The sequence below is a fragment of the Stomoxys calcitrans genome, chromosome 4 (assembly GCF_963082655.1).
Source record: "Stomoxys calcitrans chromosome 4, idStoCalc2.1, whole genome shotgun sequence".
Taxonomy (NCBI): Eukaryota; Metazoa; Arthropoda; class Insecta; order Diptera; family Muscidae; genus Stomoxys; species Stomoxys calcitrans.
In genome coordinates this window covers 169,642,804-169,659,908 of record NC_081555.1, presented here as the reverse complement: position 1 = coordinate 169,659,908, position 17,105 = coordinate 169,642,804, and the positions used below count along the sequence as shown (strand labels likewise).

General features: G+C 36.0%; 1 protein-coding gene across 1 annotated transcript in view; it reads right to left on the bottom strand.

Moving 5' to 3' along the window:
• The window catches only part of LOC106081184 (serine/threonine-protein kinase S6KL), a 205,821-nt gene that overhangs the window by 117,570 nt on the left and 71,146 nt on the right, over positions 1–17,105 (bottom strand). The window contains exon 7 of the mRNA XM_059367367.1: positions 11,889–11,977. Coding sequence (XP_059223350.1) covers positions 11,889–11,977 — 89 coding nt within the window. The remainder of the gene's footprint in view (positions 1–11,888; positions 11,978–17,105) is intronic.

Sequence of the window (17,105 nt, the reverse complement as noted above, 5' to 3'; positions counted from 1 at the left end):
GTTATTTATAGTTTGTAAAGTAAAATATAAACACATAAAAACAAAAAGCTTAAACATGGAAGAGAGAATAAAACAAATGACATTTTTGAAAAAACAAAAGAAAAATCCTCAAAAAAAAATAAACAAATCAGAAGAATTATTCGAAAAAAAACGGACAAACCAGGGACCGCCAGGATAAAAATCCTAGACAAAGCGAAATGCACAAATAGCGTTAGAGAACGGAGAAAAACATATTAAAAACAAAAAACTATATTGGACTACTTATGGAAGGCAGTAAAACCGAAATAGCATTAGAGTACAGTGATAATTGAAATAATCAAGAAAAAAAAAACACAGAAATATGATTAAAATATTCCCCACCACACAGAGAGAAGAAAGACCACCCATCCTAGACACAAACCTCAACCCAAACAACAAACAACAAGCAAACAAACAAAGCAAGGACAAACCAATATGATGGCATACAATAAAATAAATTTGTAATAACAGAAAAACAAACAGCAAAAGAAACAGAAATACTTATGGATAATTTTTAATTAATTATGAAGAGAGCTCAATATAAATAATAATTATTATTATTTTAATTTTTTTTATAATTAAGCTAATATTAGCCGAGACAACGAAAAGAGACATAAGCCTCAATCCCCCTAAAAAACACTAAGAAACCACCAGAAGTGGATCTTAGCAGTGAGTAGTGGGGGGGGAGAGCTAAAGTCATTGAGAGTGTAGACCATGCCTGTATTACTTGTTTAATCTCAAAAAAGGCATAACATATACAAAGAAAGAAACGACACAGATATAGGGAGAGAGAGAGAGAGAGAGCGAGTTAAGAACATAACCACACATACATATACGTGTAACAGTAATATTACAATATTATCTTTAGGTTTTTTTGTGTACAACATTTTTTTCTTTACGCTGGCAAATGCAATTGATTGATTTAGTGTTTTTTTTTCGCTCATACTATTTTTTTTATGCAATTTTTGTTTTATTTTGATTATCACACACAGACACCCATAGAGTATACCAAGAAATGCCTATTTTACATATCAAAACACAGACTTAGTCGTCACTCACTCACATACACAATACAAACACTCCCTACTTTCACTCCAAAAAAAGTTTGCGGTGACTTCTCAATGTATGAAGGCTAACTTGGTTAAGGGTACAAAAGAAGGATTTCTTGAATTAATGATTTTTCATTGCTAGATTTTGTATTTCTTTCCTGGTTCAGTTGATTTTATACATTTGGAGAATTCTCCGTCTTAGAATGATAAACTTGATTTTGTATGATTTTTTTTTTTTTAATAGACTGAAGATAAATAAAGAGGAAATTGAAGAAAAATTACATATATGGTGGTGTTTTATTTGTTGTGTAATGGGAAAAACAAGTAAAAGCGTGCTAAGTTGGGCCGGGCCGAATCTTGCAAACTCACCACCATGGATGCTGCTAAAAATGTATGCAAAACAAGTAAGAGCGTGCTAAGTTCGGCCGGGCTGAATTATATACCCTCCAACATGGATCGCATTTGTCGAATTCTATGCGCAGTATCTCTTTTTAGGCAAACAAAGAATATTGAATAAGAACTGTTATGCTATTGGACCTGTATCTGGTTATAGTCCGTTTCGGAGCATAAATGAATGTTGCACATTGTACAAGTCATTGAGTAATATTTCAGTTCATTCGGAAAAGAATTGTGCCTTGTAGGGGCTTAAGAAACAAACTTGGGAGATAGGTTTATATGGAAGCTGTATCAAGCTATTGATTGATTCAGACCATATTGGACACGTATGTTGAAGGTCATGGGAGAAGCCGTCATACAAAATTTCAGCCAAATCAGATAAGAATTGCGCCCTCTAGTTATAGACCGATTTAAACTATGGTTGGCACAGTTGTTGGAAGTTGTAACAAAACATGTCATGCAGCTAAATTTCAGCTAAATCGGAAAAGAATTGCGCCCTCTAGAGGCTCAAGATGTCAAGATCGGTTTATATGACAGCTATATCAGGTTATGGACCGATTTGAAAAATATAACAGAACACCTCTTGCAAAATTTCAGCCATATCGGATATGAATTGCGCCCTCTAGTGGCTCAAGAAGTCAAGAACCAAGATCGGTTTATATGGCACCTATATTAAAACATTGACCGATTTGGTCCATTTACAATCCCAACCGAGCTACACTAATAAGAAGTGTTTGTGCAAAATTTCAATTATCTAGCTTTACTCCTTCGAAAGTTAGCGGACGGTCGAGCATGGCTAGATCGACTTAAAATGTCATGACAATCAAGATTATATAGGGTTGCCCAAAAAGTAATTGCGGATTTTTTGAGTCTGAGACGAATATTTAGAGGAGTTACAAACAGAAGGACGAAACTAGTATACCCCCATCCTATGGTGGAGGGTATGGAGAAAGTGGAGAAAGGCACCAGTTTTCAGATATAACTAAGGATAATATTGGCTAACAAAGGCTGAGGAGGAGCAAAGCCACCTCTCGACAGACGAAAATTAGACTCTGATACTACCCGTTCTGTTGCAAATGAAACAGTACTTGGAGTATTTGATAGAAAGATACTTCATAAAAATTTATGGACCAGTCTGCTTTAATGGGGAATATATGAGTCGTATGAACCACGGGCCGCATAACGACGATAGCATAGTTAAACGTATCAAATACAACGGTTGCGTTGCCTAGTTTATGTTGTCAAAATGAATAAAGAAACTCCAGTAAAGAGGTCTTTTAGAATACGCAAAAGGGGAAGACTAAAACTCTGATGAAGTGACCAAGTGGAAAGCGACATCTTGAAACTGGATATCTATTCTACGTTCGGCAAGAGTGATTTATTTTCTTTAATAGCCAATTAAAATAAAGTATGTGCTTGTTTTTAATGGATTTCGGTAAAACTTGACACAGTGTGTTGTAAAATCCGCAATTACTTTTTGGGCAACCATTACATTCCCAAATTTCATACCAACTAAGACTTAAATCAGACGATATTTAGATATAGATGCTATCAAGAACGATTTCGCTGAAATTTGCAAAAGTGTGTTGTATAAGGGGGGACAGGAACAGGGGCAAACTTCTCACAAATCAATGAGTGCAGTCCGATTCCAGTTTAAGCTCAATGATAAGGGGCCTCCTTTTTATAGCCCGAGTCCTAACGGCGTGCCGCAGTGTGACACCTTTTTGGAGAGAAGTTTTTTTGCATGGCATAGTACCTCACCTCATGGCATGCCCCTGTTCCTTAGGCAAAATTTGTATTTTGTGTTATATAAGACCGCTCATCACCCACGCCAATAACACTCCAAATCAGATATTACTGCCATGTAGACCCTTCTTTTTGTTTATCTTGTAGAGCTTGTAAAGGGTAATGTTTTAAGAGCTATAGGAAAGTCTTTTCCATTAAATCTTTATTTGAGTCGATAGTACGGTCCATATAATTTTATGTCTGAAGATAATTTAATGCAAATGTTGACGGTGAGTGTGCCTCAAATGGTCCATCCGCTTAGTCCAACTTTGGCATACTCTTTCCAACATTTCGGCCGGTATCTCACGAATAAATGCTTTAATGTTGTCAACCAATGCGTAAATTAAAGCGGGCTTGTCTGTATAGACATGAGTTTTAACATAGCCCCACAAAAAATTGTCTAAAAGAGTTAAATCGCACTTTCTAGCCGGCCAATTGACTGGTCCCGAACGTGAAATAAAATGTTCACCGAACTCGCCTCTCAATAACTCCATTGTTACCCTGTGTTGCTGTTTGGTATGTGGCACCGTCTTGTTGAAACCACATGTCATGCTCTGCATTTAGGACAACAAAAAATTGGATATCAGATCTCAATTCCCATTCACAGTTACGTTACGTTTGGCATCATCTTTGAAGAAGAACGTTCCAATGATGCCACCAGCCCATAAACCACACCAAACTGTGACTTTTTCTGGATGCTTTGGTAGCTCTTGCAATGCTTCTGGCTGATCTTCACTCCAAAATCGACAATTCTGCTTATTTACCTACCCATTGAGCCAAAAATGAGCTTCATCGTAAAATGGAAAAGCGCGCTCACCATTCACAGTTACCATACGTGTGACATCATCTTTGAAGAAGTACGATCCAATGATGCCACCAGCCCATAAATCACACCAAACTGTGACCTTCTCTGGATGCTTTGGTAGCTCTTGCAATGCTTCTGGCTGATCTTCACTCCAAAATCGACAATTCTACTTATTTACCTACCCATTGAGCCAAAAATGAGCTTCGTTAAGTAGAAGAAGCGCACGATGAACTTTCTTAACAGAGTACGCATTTTGATAGTAAAATTCAAGAATTTCCAAGCGTTGTTCGTTTGTAAGACGATTCATGGTTAAATTATAAACACGAAACGTGCGTGAGATGTTTAAACCAGTATTGCCAGAAAGATGGTAGCTAAAAGATCACCCTTTAAATCATTATTATTTTGAAGTTTGGAACTGCAAGTCGACTTCTCGTTGACTTTGTAGTAGTAGTAGTATTCTTTATTTCATTCATTTAAAAATTTATAAACTGAATTTGGTTGCAATATATGCAAGTTAAGTTTTAAAGTAAAAAAAATGAGAATAGCATATTGATATTTCTTATGACATTGGCCTACGGCCGTTAGTCTACTGTTCAAATGTTATAATTCTGTGATAGATTTTCATAGTTTAGAAATTGAACTCGTGTAACAATTGTTCTCTGTATTGAATACAGATTTATATAAAGTAAGCTAAGGATTTCCAATCTATTTTGAGAACATTTAAAATGCAACTTAGTTCATTCTCATCAAGCGAAACGTTTTGGAAGTACTGAATTCAAAATTCCCTTAAAGCGGGACATTTACATAAAAAGTGTTGCAAACTTTCATTTTCGTTTGTATTACACATTGAGCATCGTGGATTTGAGTTCTGAGGGAAACGGGTTTCATTCAGTTTTATCATGTTGCTTCTGGCCTTAAATATCCACGTTATTTCGTCTTGGGTATAACAGTTGTTCAGGTATAACTGACCTACAGATGCATCAAGTTTACCATAGAACCTTCTCGTTTCATTTTATAGCCATCAATGTATTTTGATCGCAGGTTTTTTTTAGTAAACACTCACTATTTTGAATCCAAGTATGACTTGAGTTGTAGTCAAGACGCTCCATACTGTTTTCCAACATAAGTTCATTTATTTTCTTGGCCCAAAAGACTTGATGCCGATGAATAAGTTTTGCAAGTTTATGTGGAAGCCTTTCTTTGTTGTATTCAAACATGGCTCGATGCAAATATTTTAGGTGTGTACCAAGGGCATATACGTGTCCATTTTCTACACCGGTATTTCCTCAAGTATTTTCTTGAGGAAATATAAACAGAGTTTGTCCACTTCTTCGAAATTAGAGAACCCCCATACCTGGGACCCATATGTTTGAATTGCTCTACAAACTGCAAGAAAAAGTTTCCATTTCGCGGTGTTGAATTTATGCTATTGGGTTGCCCAAAAAGTAATTGCGGATTTTTCATATAGTCGGCGTTGACAAATTTTTTCACAGCTTGTGACTCTGTAATTGCATTCTTTCTTTAGAAAAAAAGTGTAAAAAAAGTATATTTGATTAAAGTTCATTCTAAGTTTTATTAAAAATGCATTTACTTTCTTTTAAAAATCCGCAATTACTTTTTGGGCAACCCAATATTTTTGGCCGCTTGATTTCGTTTTTGGATATGCTTGGTGAAACAAAGTTTTGGTGTCCAAATCATGCCTAAATAGCAGTTTTCAGAAATTCTTCATTTTTTGAAATTCTTTCTCCTTTTCTAAAAATCATTATTTGGGACTTGTTCAGGTTCACCTCTACATTCCATAGTTTACAGTAAGTTTCTAATTTATTTATCATCCGTTGTAATACGTTAACATCGTTTGCCAAAATAACAATATCATCCGCATAGAGTAATAGACGAATATTCAAGCCTTCTAAGTTTGTTCCATCGCCAATGAAGTCATTCAGGTCATTTAAGTAAAGTGCAAATAAAAGTGGTGAAAGGAGACAACCTTGTTTGACACCTGTATTAGTACAAAAATCATGCGAGAGCTCCTCTCCTGTCCATACTGCGAAAATAGTCTTTTCATACACATTTTCAATAAATTTTACCATCTTCAATGATACACCAATGCTATGTATCATTGCCTTTCGTGATATCCTATCGAAAGCAGCTCTAAAATCAACGAAAAATTTATATGTTTTTTTTTGTTTTTGTCCCAGTTCAAGTGGATAATTGAGGATAATGAAAAGATGTTATCTGCCGTGGAATAGTTTTTCCGAAAACCTGCTTGGTATTCGTTAAGTTTTCCATTTTTTTCAGTCCATCGTGTAGGCAATTGAAGGATACGCCTCTATAATTTCCTGGCTGTGACATATATCCCTTTTTGTGAATTGGATAAATAATGCTTTTGAAAAATGATGGGTCAAGTTCACCTTTGTCATAAATCACATTGCAGGACTTGATTATTTCTTCTAAAAGGTTCTCTGGAGCGAATTTTTAAAATTCGTATGTTATACGGTCCTCTCCAGGTGCTTTATTCAACTTCGCTTTTGCCAGAGCTTCTTTAACCTCAAGTATAGTTATATCCTTATCCAAGTCTTCATCGATCCAGTACATAGGCGCATAGTGTACGTCTGTTGAAAATGGGATTTAAATTCTGCCGATGTTACACATATATTATTTGGAGTTTCATCATTTCGGATTTCTTTAACAAACTTCCTCTAATCTTTTGATTCTTTAACGTTTTCTATTTTTGCCTCTATTTGAATACGATATTGATGTTTTGAAGATCTGCATATTTCCTTATACCGTCGGTTGTTCTCTAAATATCGATTTTTGCTTTCAATAGTACCTTCACGTTTAAATTGATTTAGACTTTTAAATGATATATTATTTGGAGTTTCATCATTTCGGATTTCTTTAACAACCTTCCTCCAATCTTTTGAGTCTTTAACGTTTTCTATTTTTGCCTCTACTTGAATATGATATTGATATTGTTTTGAAGATCTGCATTTTTCCTTATACCATCGGTTGTTCCCTAAATATCGATTTTTGCTTTCAATAGTACCTTCACGTTTCAATTGATTTAGACTTTTAAATGATGTTTCTCTTGCCTTGTAACAATTTATATTAAACCATCTCTCAGTTCTGGAGAAATTTTATGAAGCCCTTTGAGCAAGCCTTATGGGTGTCTTTTATTAAATTTCCTATATCAGTAAAGGTACAAGGTACTAATTGTTTTCGAGTTTCGACAAGGTCATGTACTTTGTTTTTGTACATCAGACATTTACTTTCATTCCATTTTAATTTTGGTAGCAGCGTGCTGATTTTATCTGAGCTTTTCCTCTGCATGTACAACATTGATGGGGTCATAGGCATGTGGTTAGACCAGGTTTGGTTCAACATTGAAAGAGTATATTTGAGACAAAAGTTCTTGGGACACCGCACATAAGTCATTTACGGAGGTACGGACTGTACTCACGAAGGTATATTCTCCCAGTTCGTCATTGTTCTATACGGATGAAATCATATATACCTTAGATTTCACTTTTACAGCTAATTAGAGTTTCATTAAGAACTCTTCTTCATTCGACTCTATTTACTTCTTCAGCAATTAAAGAATAACGAATGTATTCAAAAAACTTAATGAAGCCTTAAAATAGGTTTATTCGACTGGTTTATTAAGGAAATCTGTCGAATAAACCTATTTCAAAGCTACATGAATTTTGTGAATACCGGTGTAGAGAGATGCTACCTTTGCCCTGTTCCTCAATGGAATGTTCATAGGCAACTTTTCATTGCATACTACCTTCGTATTCTTTATTATTCTTCTTCTGATAATTATTTTTTTAATTCAATCTATTGCAAAACAAATGAAAACAAAATGGTCACATTTTAGGTCATAAACACTTTTGTTGATTTCTTAAATCCTACAACACAAAACCATTCACAAATTAATTACCCACAGCACATTTTCTAATTTATGAACACTTAAGAAATCATTAAAAATTACTACAGTTCAAGTGTCGCAATAGTGGTAGAGATGTGGTCACAAAAACAAAATTTAAATAAATTTAAAAGTAAATAAAATTATTTGCAAAGATATGAGAAACTTTGCTTTTACAGCGCATTAAAAGCATAAGAACGATATTGGGTTCTTAACCTAAGAAAATATTGGGTTGCCCAAAAAGTAATTGCGGATTTTTTAAAAGAAAGTAAATGCATTTTTAATAAAACTTAGAATGAACTTTAATCAAATATACTTTTTTTACACTTTTTTTCTAAAGCAGGCTAAAAGTAACAGCTGATAACTGACAGAAGAAAGAATGCAATTACAGAGTCACAAGCTGTGAAAAAATTTGTCAACGCGGACTATATGAAAAAATCTGCAATTACTTTTTGGGCAACCCAATATAACTTATTGAACAATAACAACAATAGTTTTCTATTGTATTATATTTTTAACTAGCTGGACAGGGCCCGCTCCGCTGCACCTTCTTTAACTCTCTAATATCTTTTTAGGGTGAGTACACTTCGCCCTGAATGTGGATACCGTGCTATGGTAGCCTATGACGCTGAACGCCTGCGTTCGAAGCCTGGCGGAACTTCGGACAAAATTTAAAGCGGTGGTTATCCCTTCTTAATGCTGGCGTCATTTGCGAGGTACCATGCCATGCATAGTCATGTATAAAATTCTCCCCATAGAGGTGTCGCACTGCGGTACGCCGTTCGGACTCGGCTATAAAAAAGGTATCTTAATAAACTCAACTTAAACCGGCACTCATTGATGTGTGAAGAGTTCCTGGGCAAATTTTGACTCTACTCCCAAATGTCTTTCTTTTGAGTCCCATATTATCGTACTGCAAAATATTTTGGGTTTAGGGGGTTGTTGTTGTTGTAGCAGTTTATTGTGTTCTATCTTTCGTCTGCTTGATTCTGTTGAGTGTCAAGACCCAGGAACTCTGCAACTAAGATGGGGTGCGTCCACAGGGATCTGGGTCTGAGTCGAGTGGGTCTGGCCGGGCAGTTAAACAGACGACGTGTATTGTGCGGTCCCTGGTTACAATCGGGACATACATCTTGCACGTCGGCATCAATCCTAGCTCTGTGGGAATTGAGGCGGCTGCATCTGCCGGAACGTAATTGAGCCAGAACCACTCTGGTTTGCGGGGGGGAGGTCGATTTCTTCAGGTGCAATGGGTGGCGGTCGTTCTCCAAGGACTACATTCACCCGGTAGCCAATTACCGCGTCTGCTACCGTGTCTGCATGAATGTTGTTCAGACCCGCTTGATATGCCGCTTGATCTAGAGGTTCTCTCTTGTAGCGCTGAACCTCACGCTCTAGATCGTGTAGATCTACCTTAAGGCTTCTGGGCGGTGGGTATCTATCCACAAGATGATGATTTGGATGGTTTCTGCGATACAGCCCAAAAGGTAATGCTTAGATAGCATGAAGTTATGTCTTTGCACTGGCAGGATTTTTGTCTCCTGATGGAGGTGGTTCACATGAGAACTGAGGAGACAGTCCGTCGCAGTTCGGACGACGGCATTCTGACAGATCTGAATGTTATTCCACTGCGTGCCACAAAGTTGACGAGACCACACTGGCGCTGCATAACTTACCACAGACCGGCCAATTGCTTTGTACGTGATCAACAAGGTTTCTTTGTCTGCACCCCAAGTGCTGCCAGCGAGTGACTTGAGGACGTTGTTTCTACTTTTGACTTTATTGCAGATTGCTGTGGCATGTAAGAGCTGTCAAATGTGACGCCAAGTATTTTGGGACACTTGATGGTCGGAATCATTTCTCCATCGACCATCACAGTCAGCTCAGTATTCACCTCACGCGTATTTGTAATGAACAGTGTGGCTGAAGATTTGTGGCGGATATCTTCAGATTTCTTGCAGCGAAATATGAGGCAAGCTCGTTGAGGTAGACGTTCAACCTATCGCAGATGTCATCAATGGGTGGGGGGCCTGATGCCATGATCGTACAATCGTCCGCATATGATACGATCTCTATGCCGTCTGGAGGGGGTGGAATGGAGGATAGGTAGAGGTTAAACAGTGCCGGAGATATCACCCCACCTTGGGGAACTCCCTGTTTCACTCTACGGTGTTTCGACTTCTTATCCCTAAATTCCACAAATGACTGGCGACCACACAGATAATTCGCGAACCATCGTTTCAGGCCTGGCTGGAGGGACGTGTTGGCGATGTCCTCAAATAATTTGGCATGGTTGACCGTGTCGAATGCCTTCGATAGGTCTAGTGCCACGAGGACCGTCCTATCACATGGCCTGGGTTGATTGAAGCCACGTGTGCGTGGTGATGGCATGCAAAGCTGTTGTTGTGCTGTGCAGTCTCCGAAATCCATGTTGATGCTCGGCAAATGGAAATTCTCCTACGAGGCTCGGGAGGTGTAATGCCTCAAACGTCTTTGCCACTGATGAGAGAAGGGAGATCGGTCTGTACGACTCCCCCAAACTCGGGTCTTTTCCAGGCTTCAGTAGCGGGATGACTCTGCCCATTTTCCAGACATCGGGAACTATAAGAGTGTACAATGACCGGTTGAGGACAGTGGTAAGGTACTCAGCTCCAGGTGAATCCAGATTCTTCAGCATCAATGTAGAGATTTCGGCGGGGCCCAACTCCTTGGAGGATTTGGCGCCACGGATGACATTCGTAACTTCGCCCACGGTAAATTGTGATGGCTGTTCATCGGCTCGGAGACCACGAATACGGCGAATGTCTCTCCTCCTTGCCCTGTCTCTCTCGGAATGCACAATAAATTGATGGTTGAACAATCTGGCGCGTCTCTTCGGATCGGTCACGGTTATCTCGCCAAAAGTGACTGAGGTCCTGTCGTCCCGTCTACCGGGGTTCGAGAGTGACTTAACAGTGGCCCACAGTTTGTCTACACCGGTGCCTAAGTTACATTACTCCAAGTGTTTCAGCCACAAATTCCGCTTATGTTCGTTGACTACCCTGTTTATTTCCAGATTCAGCTCGCTGATTCTGGCGTTAGCGGGGTCCATAGCACGAATCTCATCACGCTCGTCTGCGAGTACCACTGCTTGCGCCGGGAAATTGGGTCGCACTTGGGGTATTCGACCGGCTGCTGCGTTAATGATGTCTCGGGGGTGCTCACTTGGCCATTAAAGAAGAAATAAGATTCTTGCTCTACTTTCAGAAACATTTCATATGAGACCCATAATGCCATTATCGGTAAAAAATTTGTGTTTGACATTGGGGCGGACCCCAGGGTCTTTGTCCCGAAAATAAGTATAAATTTCCCGAAAAGCAATAAATGTCCATCCCAAATAGCTTTAATATAATAGAGAGGTATTTTGGGGTGGGGCGGCCCCCCATATACATGGCTCTATATTATCGTGATTGGTCTATATATCCATTTGGCGGAATTTGGGCGGTCCCCGCGGCAACCGTCCCCAACAATAGAAACCATGTTTTTTTTTTGGTGACTCTTAGAGTGGAAAAAATTTCGAACTAATCGCATTACCAAACTCCGGGATCTGGTATTTTTGAAATTAGGGTAATGAGAAACGCTTATGATATTGTACCTCGCAAATGTCGCCAACATTAAGAGGTAATAAACACCGCTTTGTTCAATATTCTCGCCAGTATTCGAAAGCGTTCAGCGTCCTAGGCTACAATGGCACGAATTCGATATCCGCATTCAGGGCAAAGTGTCCCCCCCTCCTAAAAAGATATTAGACAGTTAGAGAAGGCGCAGCGGAGTGGGCCCGGTTCGGCTAGTTATCATTAAAAAAGAGATTTTTTTGAATAAACTAGTTTATATAGCCGTTTGTAAAATTCCTTACAATTTAAGAACTTACCTTCTTAATAAACATTTGACACACTATAATGCCCAAAGACCACCAGTCCACGGAGTGAGTATATGCCTCACCCCCTAAAATTTCAGGAGCTGCAAATATACCAAAATAAAAAAGAACAAATTTACTTACCTGCAATAAACAAAGGAATCATAGTACAAAAATAATAGCAACTAAATACAAAAATAAGGGAAAACAAGCTACAACCCTTCTTACCAAGCCTTTTTACCTCACACAAGAGAAACGACTTTAATTTAAATATTTTTTGTTTTTAATATTTTAAAATTGTTTTTGATTTCATTGATTCATTTTTTGTTGCTTTTTTCCGTTTCTTGATTTGTTAAACTATACATTATACAGTGTGTGAGAGAGAGAGAGAGAGGGAATATATACACAGAATATTTGTTGGTTTAAAAACTATAATAAAATTTTCATAAAGTTTTACTTAGACTACAAAAAAATCTCTACATTTCTAGCAAAAAAGAAAATAATAGATCACGTTTAGTTTTTTTTTATAATATATTCATTTATAAATAACATTATCAATCATCAGTTTATTTCTTTTTTTTTTTTTCTTAAAATTTTTTTGAATTAATATTTTTTCTTAATTTTAATCTAGCTGGTATTTTTTTGTTTATCATATTTTTGTTTTAACATTTTAAGCAAATCACATTGAAATATATTCTTTGTTGTTGTTTTTCATTTTTGTTTTTCCTTTTTTTATATAAAGTTTTGCTTTATAAGTAAAAGTACAAAATATACACAGATATTGATGGAGATTGAGAGGAAGGAAAGACTACTCTAGCTTAGGAATTGTTGTTTTTTAAATTTTTGTGTTTCTGTTTTTTTTGTTGTTGTTTTTCTTAATTTATACATAGATTATCAATCACTTTTATTTCATTTTGTTTAAAATTAAAACCTTGTTTACTTTCGTTTTGTTTTCGAGAAAATTAATTTCAGACACAAATATTTATGTATTCATTCAAATTAAGTGCGGAGTTTCTTGAATGTTGTAAATTTGTAATTTGAATTTTGTGTAAAGTTGGTAGTAACATTTGGGGCAATTTTATGAATTTATTTGATCGCATGTTATGTTAAGAAATGATTTTGTTGTAATCAATGGCCCCATTTAAATGGGCGAGAAAAAAAGACTATGGAAAAGAAAAAAGGAAATTGAATTATTAAGCGTGATTTATTATGTAAATTTATTTTATTTTTTTATTTTATTTTATTTCATTTTATCTTATTTTATTTTTTATTTCTTATTTTTTATTTTTTATTTTATTTTATTTTATTTTATTTTAATTGTATTTTATTTTATTTTATTTTATTTATTTTAATTGTATTTTATTTTATTTTATTTTATTTTATTTTATTTTATTTTATTTTAATTGTATTGTATTGTATTGTATTGTATTGTATTTTATTTTATTTTATTTTATTTTATTTTATTTTATTTTATTTTATTTTATTTTATTTTATTTTATTTTATTTTATTTTATTTTATTTTATTTTATTTTATTTTATTTTATTTTATTTTATTTTATTTTATTTTATTTTATTTTATTTTATTTTATTTTATTTTATTTTATTTTATTTTATTTTATTTTATTTTATTTTATTTTATTTTATTTTATTTTATTTTATTTTATTTTATTTTATTTAATTTTATTTTATTTTATATTATTTTACTTTAATTTTATTTTTTTTTTATTTTTAGTAATTTTTTTTTTCAAATTTAAATTTATTTAAAAATTAATTTAATTAATTTCCAAAATTTTTTTTTCATAAAATTGCTCCAAAATATTACGATTTTTCATTTTTTTTACAATTTGTCAATAATTAAAATATAAATCCTACTTAAAGTAAATTTTTCAAAATATGTAATTACAAAACATAAAATTGTTAATATTTAATAATAATAAACACATTACTATGACTACTAACTACTTAGCATGTAAGGATCATTTCATTCATTAGCAATTAAACAAAATTCCTCTTATACTGCTGAAACATTTGAAATATAAATCACAATATATATATATATATATATTTATTTTGTTTATTTAATTTGTTGTTCCATTGAGTGTGGAGTATGATACTATGCATGTTGTTGTTTATTGTGTTAAAATTGAATTGTGTTTTTGTGTACCAGTAGTAATGGTGGATATTTTACTCTTTTTGTAATTAGCAATTATTTGAATTTATTTGGTTTGTGTTGAAGTGATTAAAACATTAATCAAAACTTTTAATAACATGTTTTAATTTTGATTAAAATTTTAATCATTTTATAAAATATATCTCTAACCATAGCTTTATTAAATATGGTAACTGTGTATGTAGTAGCTTGGTGTTTTTTTATATTATTATCAGTTTTTTGATATCATAATTTATTAATTTTTATTCACATTGGAATTTTTATTTTGTTTTATCATAGTTCATGAAAGAAAATAATTTGAAATTTTGAAGCAAACAATTGATTGATTGAGAGGTTTCCCTTTTAACATACTGTGCAATTATGTTACAGCTGTAGGATTACTTTAGGGACCATTTTCACAATGTCCGATTAAAATTTATGTTATCAATATATGCACATATATCGATTTCTCGATAACTTAATGAAAATCTACTTGTGTGAGGGAGAAAATTCGTTAAAATAGTAGTTCTTTTTCCAATGATGGTTGCGAAGTAATGATTCTAAGTGGTCTAAACCTAGCAAAATCAAGGCTAATTTTGGTTCCTTGTTCATTTCAACTGAGGACACCTTGCATGATATCACCTGCAGTAGTTAATGCATAGGGCAAGTATCTCGCCATTGTAGAAGACAACAAAATACTTTAAAGAGACATAGAATAGCATAGAAAAAGGTTCCTCCTAAATATTGACGACCACCCAACACGAATAAAGGGCCATTATTTTTGAATTTGAAGCTGGAATGTACAGAGAAAGTGCAGTATATGCACTGGCAGGTGTACTAGAAAAGTACAACGCCGACATTACCGAATTACAGGAAAAGTGCAATCCCATGGCAGCCGGTTGTACGTACCGAATTGACCCGTGCCTTAATCGGCAAGGGTTGCGGCCTCGGTACACAACACACTGCTACAACAGCAACAAAAAGTGCGACAGATTGAGAGACTGCAGTCATACCAACACCGAAAGGTGACACTTTTTACTCCAGCTGTCATGATACGAAACGTGAGTTTTTGCTTTTGTGGTTAGCCAGAACCTGACCTGACAATTCTTAGGTGTGATCTTGGACAGGAAACTGAATTGGAAGTGTACTGAGTGGGCTCACAGATGTTAGGCACTATGTAGAAGGGCCGTAGGCTCGAAATGGGGCCTGAATCCTAGGAAAGTCCACGGGCTCTACAGGAGCGTGATTAGACCAATACTTACTTACGCCTCAGTAGTTTGGTGGACTGCTATGGAGAACAAGTGCAACGTAAGGATAATACAACAGGTTCACAGAACATGTTGTCTTGACATAGGGCATGTGGCGATGAGGACCACGCCCATTAGGGCACCGAACATCTTTACCAACAGTAAAATTGCCATAAGGGCAATAACAACCGGGACGATAAGGTCACGAACAGTTTTGCAGAGCAAAAAGGAGATTAACGCCTTCTCTGAGGATGGCAAAATCCGCATCGTTTGGGTGCAGGGCCATAACGGAGTAAGGGGAAATGAAAGAGCAGACGATTCGGCAGTGAAGGCCAGAGGACTGCCGTCAATAAACTTAGATTAAACTGATTTTTACTTCTCATTTTTGTTTGAAATATAGGTGATGGGAAATTAACGATAGTATCGATACTATCGATATTTATTAATAGAAATATCGAAAATACCGAATGTTGCGATTATCGATAGTTTGCCAGCTCTACCAAGCACGGAATAACTATGAGCACCACATGGGTTGTAAGTAGAGCTGGCAAAATATCGATGGCACTATCGATATTATCGATATTTAGTTTCCTGCCTGAATATCGATTGATAATTTTCCGATGGATGCTATCACAAAAGTTAATTTTTTTCTTTGCAAAACTAAACAAAAATAAGCAATCCGTCAGTGAATGTATCCTTTAAGATAGATTGCGCCTATAGAGGGCGCAATTTTCATCCGATAAGACTAACATTTTGTACAATGATTTCACTCATGAGTTGGAATTCACTTTATTGCCAGCATCAGTAAGGGAAAAAACACCGCTGAAAGTTGTTCTGATGTTCACGTCGGAATTTGAACCCAGGCGTTTGGCGCGATAGGCGGACATGCTAACCTCTGCGCCACTGAGGCCTCCAAAAAAAATCATTTCTCAATCTATGGAAAACGCAGTGAAAATCCGCACTTGGGTACAAAACGTCTTTTCCTTGCTACGACCAATCCCATAGCAGACGGTTGGTTGTACGTACCGGGTTAACAAGACAGTCCTTCAATGGCTGGGCTGCCGCCTTAGTGCTCCAACGACCACGAATGTCAATATGCTACTGATGCCAAAATCCAGCACAAAGAGCAGCCTTGGTCCACCAGGAGAAGTAACAGAAGAAAGGGAAAGAGGAAAAACTTCTATTTCGCGTAAAGAACGAAACGAAAATACATTAGGTTGAGCTAATTCAAATGTTTAGGAATCAGAACGAAACCGAAGGCTAGGTTTTAGGCACATTCTGCTGCAAAAATAAAGAAGGAAAGCGACACAAAGCGCAACCCTGTGCCAGAAGCAACGCATCAGACAAAGGAGAGATAACGAAAGAAAGGAAACGAGTAAAACGTCTATTTCGCAGTAAGAAGAACGAAACGAAAACACATTAGGTTGAGCAAATTGAAATGCTCAGTAATCAGAACGAAACCGATGGCTTGGGGTTAGGCACATCCTCCGGCGGAGATAAAGAAGGAAGCTATTGGCCATTCTATTGATATATATATCGCAAAATCTTCTCTTGGTTTTGCAAAAGCCTCCCCCAAGAAAACCAGAGTTGGACCAAAAGTTTTTTTCGTTGTCACACCCACATTTGCATGTTGAGGTAGCGATACTCGTCATGTGCCTGTAGGTGAGTAAGTTCGTTCCGACCAATACGACCGATCGCATCTGGAACATGATGATCATTGGTTATTTCAAAGCGCCAATAACATCTAAAACAGGAAAAAGAAAGTACAAGCGAACCTAGACTTTATTAGGAATCAAAATCAAGTTCGAAAGTACCATTAAATAATTACACATCAAA